At 50.8% G+C, this 14,181-nt stretch overlaps 1 protein-coding gene across 2 annotated transcripts in view; it reads right to left on the bottom strand.

The window, feature by feature from the left end:
- The window catches only part of aig1 (androgen-induced 1 (H. sapiens)), a 122,938-nt gene extending 114,090 nt beyond the window's left edge, over positions 1 to 8,848 (bottom strand). For both annotated transcript variants that reach the window (XR_013844758.1, XM_080024263.1), the window contains exons 1-3: positions 8,592 to 8,848; positions 4,642 to 4,797; positions 2,051 to 2,152 (exon numbers count right to left, since the gene is read on the bottom strand). Coding sequence is in view for 1 of the 2 variants with exons in the window: in XM_080024263.1 (XP_079880389.1) it covers positions 2,051 to 2,152; positions 4,642 to 4,797; positions 8,592 to 8,732 (399 nt within the window). In the remaining variant the exon portion in view is untranslated. The remainder of the gene's footprint in view (positions 1 to 2,050; positions 2,153 to 4,641; positions 4,798 to 8,591) is intronic.
- Positions 8,849 to 14,181: the final 5,333 nt, after the last annotated feature.

Raw genomic sequence — 14,181 nt, forward strand, 5'->3', positions numbered from 1 at the left:
GGGCCGGGCCAAAGTCGGACGAGGGAAGCGGGACGGCGGCGAGGGTCTCCAGTCGCTCCACATCCCAGGTCTCTTCGGAGGTAGAACCGCCGCGGCGTCCGTCGCTGCAGAGACTCGCGGACCCGAGCGCAGATGTGACCTGGTTTCTCTGCCAGCGACGCGCAGCACTCCACTCCTGCTCCCGGGAGACGGGAGCCGGTTTTGCCTGTCGTGAATTCGATCCCGAACCTCTTCGGAGGCAGAGCTGCAGCGCGAGGCGCTCTCCTTCCGAAAGAACAGCTCTGCCGGAGGCGCCGACTTCTCGTGGGGCACCCCGCCGACCGCAGATCTGAACGGCTGGAACCGCTCCACGGCAGGGCACGGTACGATTTAATTCATGGCCGTAGCAGGATTTGCTGGCCTTGCAGTTCCGCTTTCTGCTTTGGATGGCAGCGATTCCGCCTCGTTTCCCGCGGGGCACTCCCTGTTATGAAGGGGACCCGACCCTGGAGGTAAACCCAATACCTCTTCTACCTGTGGAGCAGCGCGGCGCTCTCGGAGATCTGAACGACTCCTCCTCGGATGGTGGACTTCTGCCAGGGAAACCGCCGTCGGCAGGACTTTGCATAGAACTTTTTTGGCAGCCTCCGCAACGCCCGGTTCGGCTAATATATTGTTTCTCCTCCGACCTAGAGCTGAACCTGCGCAACTGTATTGTTGGGTTTGGAGGAATGGCTTCCAGCAAAAATCTCCGTGACACGCAGTCGAACCCACAGATCCGGAGAGCGAATCTCCTAAATTGTTGCAACGGCGGTGGAACCTCCTTCTCGGAGCCGAGACGGCAGCAGAACTCTCTACCGTGGGCTGTTTCAAATGGATCCTTCCAAGTTCCAGTTATCCTTGGTTATCCCGTCCGAACTTCCTCCCCGAGCTGGGGGGAAACTTCCGTGAGATTTGACGCCCACTTACCCCGTCCTCTTCGCCGACCACCCCGGACGTTTTTTCCACCCGAGTTTTTAGATGTTTTGGAGCCGAGGCCTGCTCTCCCACACACTGCACCGTAATAGAATACCATATTTTACCAGGTAGATGGAGATTCTGTTAAGAGCGGGGATTTTCTATTATACTTTTGTTTAGCCTCTGACTGAACACACACGCACGCACGCACGCACGCACTCATCCCTTCGGCCCTATTTGTACTGGAAATGGTGGGGCAGAGCCACAGATGAACTCTGCTGATTGGACTTTAACAACAACACGGTCTTCCTTCTCCCAGTGTGCACACGCGCGCACGGACACATGCACGCATGCAGACGCGCGCGCACGCACGACCCTGCTATCGGACCACTAATGTAGGATCATCTTCTATTATAGTTATCTAAACATCAGATTAAACTTGCTTCCTTTGAATGGCAAATCAAAGCCAGTAGACGCACACACACACACACCAAACACACACACACACACACACACACACACACACACACACACACACACACACACACACACACACACACACACACTGAGAAAAGTTATTTCTGGGCAGAACCGCAATTCTGGAAACTTCTAATGTAGAAGCATTTAGTGAATCTGCCTAGTTCCCCGGCGTCACAGACCCAGCGGCTTCTGAGTAACAAACTGGCCGTTCATCACACCTCTGCTTCTCTGCAGCAGCGCTCTTCTTGTCAACTCATCTGGTGTTATCTTTCACAGCGCAAGCTTCGTTCCGTACAAAAGTTTTGCATAAAACCAAAGACGCCTAAAAGGCCCGGATGTGCCCTTGCTCTGTCCTCGCCATATCAAGCATGCATCGGTTGGGTGGCTTGGCAAACTGGATCGACACAGACATCCCAGAATTCATCTGGACAATGACGCCATGACGGAGGGTGGGGGGAGGGGACCAGGAATGTGTTGGTGTTGGCTTTACTAGAACTCATCTGTTCTTCTACTGCTTTGTATTGATAAATGGACCTGAACTGTGAAGAATTCTCAACAGCTTTTACAGACACACACACACGCACGCACACACGCACGCTAGCACAAACACACACACTCACACTCACACACTCACCATGCCGTGGTTGAGCCACTGTGGGATGAAGTTGTCCAGTAGTCTTGGGTAGACGAGTTCTCTGTCATACAGGTAGACTGACCAGAACAGAGTCACCACACACTGCAAGGAGAGAGAGAGAGAGAGAGAGAGTAAGAGAGAGAGAGAGGGGGGGGGGGGGAGAGACAACATATATTATTTATATATATAAGGGCTAAAACTGAACCCTTTCGGTATCGCTATATGTAAGAAAAAAAATAAAATAAAAGTAAATTAAAAACAATTTAATTGTAAACAATGTTTTTATAGTAGTCTGCCATAAATCACTAGTGTAGCGCGCTGTGTATATGACTGTGGGGGGAGGCGGGAGACGGGGTTAAAGTTCATTGGTGGGCAGTTCATCTGATTGGAGGGGAGGCGTCCAGGATAGAGGGTGATTGGCGCCAGGTGTCTAGGGGGCGGGTCCCCAGCGGGAGTCAGTGTGGAAGGAGAGAGGGAAGTGGGGCTAGCGCCTGGTGCGAGTGTCTGAAGAGAAGTCTGTAATAAAACGGGGCACGGCCATCCCAGGGGTTTCTTTTCCGACTGGACACCTCCACCCAGGTGTGGTTATAAGCCTCGCGGCAGGCAATAAGACCCAGCTCACTCCGCTCAGTCTCTTTCTGCCTCCCCTTCATTGTGTCTGTCTGGCCGACCCCGCCGAGCGTCACAGTATCACCGAAATGTGAGCTACAGCTGCAACAGTTGAAACCAGTCAGTGGGATGTGTACGGCGTTGCAATACTTCTACGTATTACATATGTATATGTTTCTTCTTTGTCTTGATCAATGAGCGAATCCGAATAGCCGCTCGGGGTCTCTGGGACCAAATTGATTAGATTTGATTGATTTGCTCTTTACAAGAACATTTCTCTGGAGCTTTTTATCTTGTATTTCCATTGAAAAGGCTCGTGGGCTGACGTGGCCGGTGGAGCTGCAGTGGTGGATTTAAAAGGGAGCAGCGCTTACGGCACGCCACGCCCGTATGCTGCACCAAGGTGTCCGGTGGACTTCTGCCGTGATATCATAATATAGCGCTTTGCGTGTGTATAATAAACCATAGGTTAGGTTACATCCCTAATATATTACATAAATAATCACACATATTTATATAGTTTACATGGATAACGGGCTCAGAGGCACCTGTTGGATAAATCAAACACAGCTCGCGGGATCAGCTGCACTTTCCGGCCTCGGTTCCTACCGCGTGCTACATCCAGCGGCACAAACCGTCCTGTTGGAACGACTTTACAGAAGAAAACGCTGAGGCTATGAAGAGGCTCTTTATCTGACTGCTCGACAGGTGTTCTTCCCCTTCGGCAAACGCGTTGGGTCGTCAAGGCACTTGAGAACTTTTTAGGCGCTCGCAGGGTGACGGAGGCGACGGAGCGTTCGTTTGTTTCGCATCCGAGCATCGACGGCGTTCCCCTCTCAGCCCGAGGTGGTAAACATATCTACCTCGTGTCCCCGTGCAGTTTAATTTTCACCCAGCCTGAAGTAAAGTCAACTCTTTGGAGCCGTTGTTTTTGCTGACGGCAGAGGGTTCACCAGGTTGAGGTGAGGTGAGGTCAGTGTTGTTTGTCTTTCAGTCTGAGAGTATGACACCGCCAGACAGCATGTCTGCACCTCGCAGCATTCTGGACCGATCCAAGGAGCTTTCATTGATTGCATTTTTTTTTTCTGTTTGTTTTATTTTAGCATTATTCAATTCTCAGGTAAGTTTTATTGTATTGACATTTTGTCAAGTAAAATAGAGTAAGTGTGTACTAAGGTATACACACTGCCTGCCGGGATGGTATAGTCCATGCCAAAACTGCCTCTGCCTGCTTCCTGTCTGTCACCCCATTTGACGCTCTGGCTGAACTATACTATACTACTATAAAATAAATAAATAAATAGATAGATAAAATAATAATAATAATAATAATAATAATAATAATAATAATAATAATAATAAAGGGATTTTGACCCTAACAAGACTGTGCTGGGATGGGCAGGATGAGGGTGGGGGTTTGGAATTACTTGACCTGCTATCCGGGACATCGGAGATAACACACACACACACAGCCGGACACACATGAAGACACTCACCTGCGCCAGCACACACATACTGACACATAATAGGCGAAGTGAACACAAACAAAGTGGTAAATATGAGAACCAGACATCGTAAAACAAAGAAGCAGGAACGCACACAAGAAAACACACACTTAGATACATACAGTCCATATCAGCCAGAGCTAGAGTTTCATCCATGAGCCATAGTGCTATTCATCTCCATTGTGATGTGTGTAAACTGAACTCCGTGCCCAGCGAACGTGTAGGGCACCGTTCCAGCGGACCGACGTGTGTGTGTGTGTGTGTATGTGTGTGTGTGTGTGTGTGTGTGTGTTTGTGTTTTATAGAACAATGGCCTGCCTGGCACTGGGGTTCCTAAGTGTTTCCCAAGTTATAAAGGACCTTTCTACCTCAGACAAGTGTGTGCTTGCGTGTGTGTGTGCGTGCATGCGGGTGTGTGTGTGCGTGTGTGTGTGTGTGTGTGCATGCATGCGTGTGTGCGTCTCTCAGAAGTCTCACCACTCCGACGGGGAAGGCCAGCACAGCCATCATCCAGTCCCTCAGGGAGATGAGCTTCCGGAGCTGCTTCTCCTGCTCCCGGCTCTCGCTGCCTCTGGTCAGGAGGCTGGAGAGGTCGGTCAGGACACACACCCCGAAAAACACCGCCTGGATCACCTGAGAGGGAGGAGGGGAGAGGGGAAGCAGAGGGAAAGACGAGTGTTCACTGCGACTTCCGACCGGGCTCTCTTCATTTGTGTTACTTGTCCCGGGCTCACATCACTACGTCATCAAAATGTCCACCTGGAGTCACGAAACGGAGTCACACAGACCGTCACACGCTGCTTTAGTATTGAAAACATTTAAATTTGTCACAGAGAAAAAGATAAAGGCAGACAGATTCTTTCTATATATTTCATTCTATATTTTGAATCCTAATGAAATGCTAATATCTGAAGTGGGAGAACAAATCGTTTTGTGATTCATATGATTTTTTTTGAAGTAAACGCTCAAATGCTGTCGCATTGAGGATCATTATGGGTTTGATAAATAGTGTGACCAAGTAAGAGAGATTGGATTAGGAATCTAATAACAATCCTTTCCAAAACACCTCAAAGCACCTCATAATAAAATACCTTACGACAGCGGACGCGCTGAAAAACAAAAAGAAAAAACGAAAACACAGATTTATCACACGCTTCCACGTTTCCGAGTTCCATGGAACGCAGCGTTCCGGAGAACCTGTCGTAAATAAAATAAAATACCGACCAGCAAACAAAGTAGCAACCGACTCGGAAGGTTCACGTTCAAGTGGCTGAAGATTTAAGTCTTTATTTATTTTCGGGCAAACTTTTTTTTTGAATATTCCATTTTCACTCCGCTCAGTTGTTTGTTTACTGTTGGAGGAGACTGCAGAGAACATCACCAGCACACGTGCATCGGAGCGCCGGTCGGAGCGCCGTCACCCGGACGTGTGCGTCCGAAACCCGTGTCACGCCCGCACCCTCGCGGCTACGCGGATGAACTGTCCTCCAGCGCGTGGCTGACGGAGAGGGCAGCCGCGAGGACGTTTACAACGGAGAGAGCGTAAGCGGCGTTTCCAAAATGGAGGCGATGAGGCCACGGGAGCCGCATTTGGGGAGAAACCGCACCAAGTATTTTCATAACTTCATCGTGTTTCACCAAACGGGGCTCGCAACCTCTCTGTGCATACATCTCTGTTGATGTGCGCCTCGCTGGACTAAAATCCACCACCGGGATTTCAGAGAGAGAGAGAGAGAGAGAGAGAGAGAGAGAGAGAGAGAGAGAGAGAGAGAGAGAGAGAGAGAGAGAGAGAGAGAGAGAGAGAGAGAGAGAGAGAGAGAGAAACAAACGCAGGAAGAGAGAGGGATCTGCTCTCTCTGTCCCCTCCTCCGTCACCTCCTCCCAGTCTGCTCAATGCTCCACGGCTTCCTGGAGAACGGAGCTCTCCAGAACCTTTAACCGATCCCAGTCCGAAAAGCACCGCCCTTTGAGGGTTGATAGCGTTGATTGGAACCCGCACATTTGAGGCCGGCGCCAGGTCACGTTGGACACGTCGGTGGGGTTCGGCCGTCCGCCGTCCGACATGGCTCCCGGACGCAATCCTTCCAACTTTTGCGTGGATCTAAACACACCGGAAACCCCTGAGCCGTCGGAGAAGCCAAGACGCCGGGAAAAAAAAACATGACAAAGGGAGTTTTTACTCACGCTTTTTTTATTCGCTTCTGTCAACGTGAAACGGAAGGCGGAACGGCTCTCCGGGCACTCGGCGCCAAAACCACGTGTTCACGTTCGCGGAGTCTCTTCGGTGTTGGTGCTGCCGACATCTGCAGCTTCACATGTAGGCATGCACATGAGCTTGCATGAGCTCTCAAAACACACACGCGCACACGCACAACACGCACACACAGAGTGAGCGTGTGTTGTGCAGCAGATGTTACAGCAGGGTGTATTTCTCGACTGCTGTGCTGCGGAGGTTGTTAAGAACGCCGTTAACCAGGAGGAGAGCTCTCTAATGTGGAAACTAGCCTATGGGGATGGTAGCTCAGGAGGTAGAGCTGGTGGTCTAGTGATCTAAAGGTTGCTGGTTCGATCCCAGGCTCCTCCTGCTAGCATGCTGTAGTGTCCTTGAGCAAGACACTTAACCCCTAATTGCTCCTGATGGCTGCGTCCGTCGGTGTTTGAACAATTGTAAGTCGCTTTGGATAAAAGCGTCTGATAAATGACTAAATGTAATGTAAAATGTAACTATGACCCAGCCTTTCAGGCCGTTCAACCACCGACTGACCCCACACACACACACACGCACACCGCACGGGATGTGCCGTGTGTTTCGCATGTGTTGTCGCGGCCGGACTCTAAACAATGTGAATTCAAGCCATGTTTACAGGGACCACTCTAAGACGACTCTTGGAAAAATAAACGTTTGTTTTGAACAAGCGAACGCAAATCCCAGGTTTAGGTCGACACTGGAGACACACCTGCGTGTTTGCCGACGTCTCCTCGTGCCCGAGTTTGCGCAAAGGCTGCACAAATCGGCAACGCCGGAAGCGACGTTCAAGAGACATTTTTAAAAGACAGCGTTGCACATGGAAAGACTTTTTATTTATTTTTATTTTTTTTTCCATTCCGGCGGTGCACACAGTGGGGTTGAGCAGCGCTCCCACAGCATCAGCGTCCCAAGACGCGGGATCCCCTTTGATCACCTGGGGTGAAAGCCAAAACGCACAGGAGCGTTTAGCCACGGTCAGCCAATCAGCACGAGCCTGCAAGGGCTCGTTAAACTACGGCTTCTCTCGAATTGTGGGACGATCTACACCGGGCTCAATCAACTGCGGGGCCCGCGGGCCTCACGCGGCCCCCCTGTACGGCATCACTGCAGGATGGCCCCTGGAATTAAGTGCTTAGAGTAACAAGAACCATATGACTGTGTGGAAGCAGATCACACCTGAGGGAGCATTACCGAGAAAATGTATTGGCTCGTTTTCCGCTTTTGGTAACGTATTTTTTCAGAATATGAAGGTGAGTGTGAAGGTTTGATTTTCTTACTTACCGTACATCGGTATCGGCCGATATCCGCCTTGTTGATTGCCGCCGATGGCAGTGGCCGATGTTTATCCAGTGTTTCCCCACACGTAGACTGTACTCGGGTGGGCCGCCCCGATATTACTAACGGTCAAAGTATATTTGGCGACCCGTTTGAGCATTTAAAATTATTATTATTTTTTTTCATCCCTCGGACAGAACGGAGAACAATCCACGATCGACTTTAGAGGACGCGAAGGCGGCTCCGGCCCCGGAATTTCACAACGGGTTGCAGCCCTAATTCTCGCTGCTCTACGGGTGCACCTGCAGCCTCAATAAAGGAGATTCCTTGTTGAAGGGGCAGGGCCTCCAAGCCAATAACAAGTTGGAAAACCAGGCCCACGGCTACTGCAGTGCTATAGAATAAAACCATTGGGTTGATAATAAAAGCACCATATTTGTAACCCAGACCGGGTGCCATCAAGTCTTACCGTGCAGGGAGGGGGGAGTAGGAAAGGGGTTTGTTTTCTTGCGAATTGCGGAGTAAAAACAATCGTCGCATGTTTCAAAACAGTTTATAACCCATTCATTGACTGCGACGTGATCATCGGGGGCGCTGTGCCGGCGGATCTCGATCACTGGAGAAGTCACAGGCGACCCCACCGCCCCCGGGACGCGCGTCCTTCGCAGCCCTGCCGCCCGGGTAACCCACACCGGTCCCACCATTAACCGGCACCAACGCCCCACATGGCCGGATATAAACGGTTGGAACCCCAGTTTAATTGTCCCCAGCGTCGCATATCAACAACGGCAGAACGCCAGCGCCGCCGACACACGCACACGCACACGCACACTGAAAGCACATGAGGGGACAGGCGTTATCCGCGGACACCTCTTTGGCTTGGTTTCGTTTGGGCTGGTCCTACCAGGTCGATGAAGGTGAGGAACTTCCAGCTGCCGCCGTAGGTCTGGTGGGCCGGCATGTCCAGGGCCTTGAAGTGGCACAGCACCGACAGGTAGGACAGCAGGATGGCGGCCCGCAGCACCTGCGACGGAACCAGCGCCATGTCTCTCTCTCTGTCTCTCTGTCTGTCTGTCTCTCTGTCGCTCTGTCTGTCTCTCGCTCTGCCCCCCTGTCTCTCTCCCGCTCCGCTTCCGCGTTGCTCGGCGATGCGGTGACGGCGCGTCGTCGTGCGTCGCGGGGGAGGAACGACGGGCGAGAGACGGCGAGCTGCGGCGGAAGCGGCCACTGCGCCTGCGCGGGAGGCCGGTGGGGGGGGGGGGGGGGGGGGTTGATGCTGTTGCCAGAGGAACGCTGCAACGCCACGAGCGAAGCTGTTTCTGGATAGATTGACAGATAGAAAAATAGATGGATGGATTTATGATAGATGGATGGGTTGGTGGATAGATAGATAGATAGACAGACAGACAGATAGATAGACAGATAGACAGATAGATAGACAGATAGACATAGATAGGTAGATAGATAGATAGACAGATAGACAGATAGATAGACAGATAGATAGATAGACAGATAGATTGACAGATAGATAGACAGATAGACAGATAGATAGACAGATAGATAGATAGATAGACAGATAGATAGATAGACAGATAGATTGACAGATAGATAGACAGATAGATAGATAGATAGACAGATAGATAGATTGACAGATAGACATAGATAGGTAGACAGATGGATTTAGGATAGATGCATGGATGGATGGATTATGGATGGATGATAGATAGAATAAACCTAAATTGACCCTCTCCATCTTGCTCTCTTTCTCTCTCAATTGAAAAGTCTTTATCAACATGAGATACATACGTTTAAATTGCCAAAGCAGTTGGAAAACCAAATAATTATATAAAAAGTAAAATTAAAACAAAAAAATGTAAATATTGCAGGAAAGAAAAATATAATTATAAATATATATATACACACACACACACACACTTATATTCTCTCTCTTAATCCTTCTCTCCCTTGTACGTTTCCATTTCAGTTCTCTAAAAGTTGTATTCACGCGAAAGCCTTGCAGCACGTTCAGGTGTTCAGTCAGAGTGAAGAGTGAATGAAAAAATAAATGTAATGAACGTGAGTCGACGTTTACCGTCCGACCACACGATCAAATGTTGTGTTTGCAACATGGACGTTGAGGAGAAGCATCTCCGCCGAAATGACACCTGATACCGACAACCGGAGGACATGGAGGGGAGGTAGAGAGGCTCTGATTGGTTGAGTGAAGTCGCTGCGGGTCATTTAAATCTCTAAGAACGACGAGCGGCGAAAAGTCTTCCTGTCGGAGCTGTACTTTGAGAAATGCATCCCGTCAACAATCATTTCCCATTAATCCAAATAAACAGCTGTCTCGGAGAAAAGCCGCCCATGTTGCCGTGCCTCTCTCTGCACTGCCTCCGATATCCGTCTATTATTGGCCGCTGTGGGAGGAAAGTGTGTGTGGAGTGGGTGGATGGAGTGCCTGGCTCTAGGGCGCCCGGGGATGGGTGGAGGGGTTCACATCCCTCGCCCTCACCCGGCCCGGCGCGCTGAGAGTCAAACCAAGCCGCGTCTATGTGAGTCGACATGAGCGCTGGAACGCTCCAAAATGTGTGGGTTTGGAGAGGTTTGGCGGAAAATCCAGGATGATTGGATGGAATCATTTGACCCCTTGTAAATCCCTGAGAGCTCAGGGAAACGGCAGTGTGCGTGCACAGCGTGTGTGTGTGTGTGGCACAGCGTGTGTGTGTGTGTGTGTGCGTGCGTGCCTGCATGTGACTGTGTGTGTGTGTGTGTGTGTGTGTGTGTGTGTGCGTGCGTGCCTGCATGTGACTGTGTGTGTGTGTGTGTGTGTGTGTGTGTGTGTGTGTGTGTGTGTGTGTGTGTGTGTGTGTGTGTGTGTGTGTGTGGGCATGGGCGTGGGTGTGCATCTGTGTGTTTGTATTTCAGTTTGTGTCTGCGTACACATCAAGTTTTCCTGTTGTGGAAATTTGCCTCCCTGTACCAGGATGTCAGTTCCCCACATTGCAGACGAGCAACACACACACACACACACACACACACACGCACACACGCACACACGCACACATGCACACGCGCGTGCACGCACACGCATATGCGCTTAGTTTTTTCCTCATTCTCCAGAATGTTCCACAGTGGAAAACTCTGCGGTCACGGGAGGTCCTGCTTCTACCAAAAACCAAGAGTGAGGGAGAGGGGGCGGGGGGCGGGGATGCAAATTAGGGAGATACAGTAAAGAGACACACACACACACACACACACCAAAGAGATGGAATGAAAGATGGAAACGCCGTAGGACCGTCACATTACCATATAATTTTCCGTTCCGCATTGAATGTTAAGACCAGGCTACATTGCCAAATCCAGCTTCAAACTTTTTTTTAAAGTGGCCATTTTGCATCATCTCCAAACGCGGCGTACGCATTTCTAATATTACCGGAAACTTGCTAAGTTTTTGCCCCGTGTTGCGATCGTATTCTCATCCGTGTTTTCAAATGGTCAAATCCGTGAGGTCGTCCTGCGTTGGCTGAATTAGACTACAAGTCCCAGGAGTCCATTCCAGTCCGAAATGATCTTACGGATTACCACTTTAACGTGTCTGCTTCGCAAATTGCACAACATATCTGGTGGGTTTTCTGTTTTCGTACGGTGGATTGATTTCTACCACTTTAAATTAATTGTGAGCTTATGCACGGAAATGTGCTATGGCCGCTTGCCACGGCATTCCACCAAAACCATTTGCAATATTATCATATTATATTATGCTGCTATTACAGATTGATATACGCCATGATATCACAACACCGCCAAAACAAAGACAGGATAACAAGATAATGTGACAGGGGAATGATTATTTAATTGATATATGCTCATCATATGTGATGAAATCTGATGAACGACCCTTTAATCCTGGATAAAGGGGCTCCCCTGGGGAGCTGACTGGGGGGGCTCTCCTCCAAGGAAGGGGAGCTGTCAGTACCAGCGGCGGCCAGGAGGGGTCTCTGCTCAGCCGTCCGGTTCAAACGCTGCGCGTGCGTGAATGACGGAGAAAGACAGAAACATAAATGGAAGGAGCGCGTTCCGCACTTTTCTCCCTCCACCTCTTTCCTCCGTCTCATCGTGACTTTGTCAACTCTTCACCCTTTCGTTCTCGCTGATAGACTCTCTCACTCAGGCACGCACGTGCGCACACACAAAATACATCATCCTTAGGTAGTTTGACCTTTGAACTTCAGCTGTTATGAAACAACCAGGCTCAGAAACACTCCTCAATCCACAGGACAGTGTGTGTGTGTGTGTGTGTGTGTGTGTGTGTGTGTGTGTGTGTGTGTGTGTGTGTGTGTGTGTGTGTGTGTGTGTGTGTGTGTGTGTGTTTGTGTGCGCGTGTGCGTCAAAAATACATTGAAATGTATCTAGATACAGAACAGAAAAAGATTCCCATCAAAACCCAGTTCGGTCCGTTTGAGTGGAACGCCGGCCCCTCGGCCCCGTCACTCCGGCTCGTTTGGAGAGGTGACAACACGCATTCCAACGCCGGCGCGGACCAGAGCGGTGTTTCCACTGCTCTGATTTGGTTGGAAACCAAATCAGAGCTGCTGTCGCCCCGTTGTCACGGTGTGATCCTGTGACACAAAGTGACCCCCCCCCCCCCTTTCATGTTTTTCCTTTTTTCTGGATCACGCCTTGAAATGATCCCCCCCCCCCTCCGGCGGCACTACGGGGGGAGCTACGCTCAAACGGAGGTGTGCAGTACGCCGCGACATCAGGCGAACACCGACGGGGAATTTCACGCGCTGCCGGAGACTGCAGGGTTTCTATGAGTGCAGAGCCGAGCGCCTCTCTCCGGACACAGGGGCACAGCGCCTCTCCGCCCGCTGTATCGCTTTCACTTGCAGGGGGTGAGACGGTGGCTGAGACGGGGGGGTGATAAGACAGAGAACACGTGCCCGCTACGTGCGCTCATGCACGGGGCTCTTTTTGTTTCATTCCGTCAGAAAACGGGCGCAAATAAATATATCTACAATATAAAAACTCACAAAGAATGGATTGCGGCCGCTCATAGCGCCATGGATTGTGCATCTGTGGGGGGGGGGGGTGGTTTGAGCAGCCACACCTGTCCTGGGTCAAGGTCATTTGACCCAGGATCAGAGTGGCTGTACACTTGCTGCTGGTTGGTTGGTCTAACCAGCAACAGGTAAAACCCACATCCCCACACTCACTCGGGAGAGGAGCCTGCTCCCCACAATAAACCTGTGCGTCTGCAGCCCCATCGTCCCGGTCTCCGTGCCAGAGGGCCCCGTGAGGGCGCGCAACAGGCGAAAAAACCGCCACGGCATCGGTTTCTGCCCGCTATCTCAGCGGCAGATTCACAAAAGATAATGACATAACAATAATGACAGCAACGTGACATGACAGCAATGATGACAGCTAATGACACGCCAGCGCAAACGCGGCCATTAAGTTTTGCTGCCTAGTGCAAATTGCCCTTGTTTCGCGTCTGATCGCAAATGATCCATGTGGCAAAGTAGATAAGGAGACCATGGGAGACCCCGTTGGGAGACCCCGCTGGGAGACCTCCCACGCCTCTGATTGAGTCTGATTGCAAAATCCCCGTTGTGCGTTCCGCGTACCCCGTTGGGGGTCTCCCCGTGCGTGACGGCCGGATCATTTCCATTTGACTTGACAGGTACGCTCAAGGGTCGCGCAGGGAGCGGATCGGCGACGCTGCCTTTATTTTTGTCCCACCAGCGCCCTGCAGACGCTCATAATTTGAGCGTCTGCAGCCAACCTGTTGTTTTCACCTCTTTTGGGGGTGTCCAACCCTTAATTACAAAAGACGCTCGGCTGAAACGGATGACAGTGGGGCCGCGTAGCTGAGGGAATCGAACAAGCCCAAAACAAGTGTCTTGCCCCTTTCCCTCCTCCTATTTAAATGAACACGTCAAGCAGAACACGCTCAACTGGTGCAGACGGCGGTGGGGGCCGCATTGGATCCCGCCGACAGCAGCGTCCTCAGGGTCCACGGCGTCCGGCGGGACCAGGTCCCGCCCGGGCTCTTCCGGATCGTGCAGTGTTTCCAGCTCTGCCCTTGCTACGACTTGGTAGGTGCCCTCCCAGCTGGCCGCCGGTAATGGAGATGGGCGATGGCAAACGGAGGGAGAATGGGCTGTTTATTTTCACGATACTGCTTTCATTTTTAGTAAAACAGTTAGAGTATATTATTAAATGTCTATTTATATAAACAGTTATAGAAATCTGAATCCCTACCTCAGTCAGTCTGGTGTGGGGGTGGTGGGGTTAGAGCAGCCACACCTGAGGTGGGTCTAGGTAATTAGGGACCCAGGATCAGAGTGGCTGCACACCTGTTGCTCGTTGGTTGATCGAATGAGCAACAGGTAAAACCCCCATCCCCACACACACTAAGGAGGAGCCCTGTCATGACATGTCAAGCCCCCGTCCTCACACCGCAGTCAGTAAAGACGAAGAAGTCATCA

The sequence above is a fragment of the Zeus faber genome (assembly GCF_960531495.2).
Source record: "Zeus faber genome assembly, chromosome: 2".
In the NCBI taxonomy this organism is placed as follows: Eukaryota; Metazoa; Chordata; class Actinopteri; order Zeiformes; family Zeidae; genus Zeus; species Zeus faber.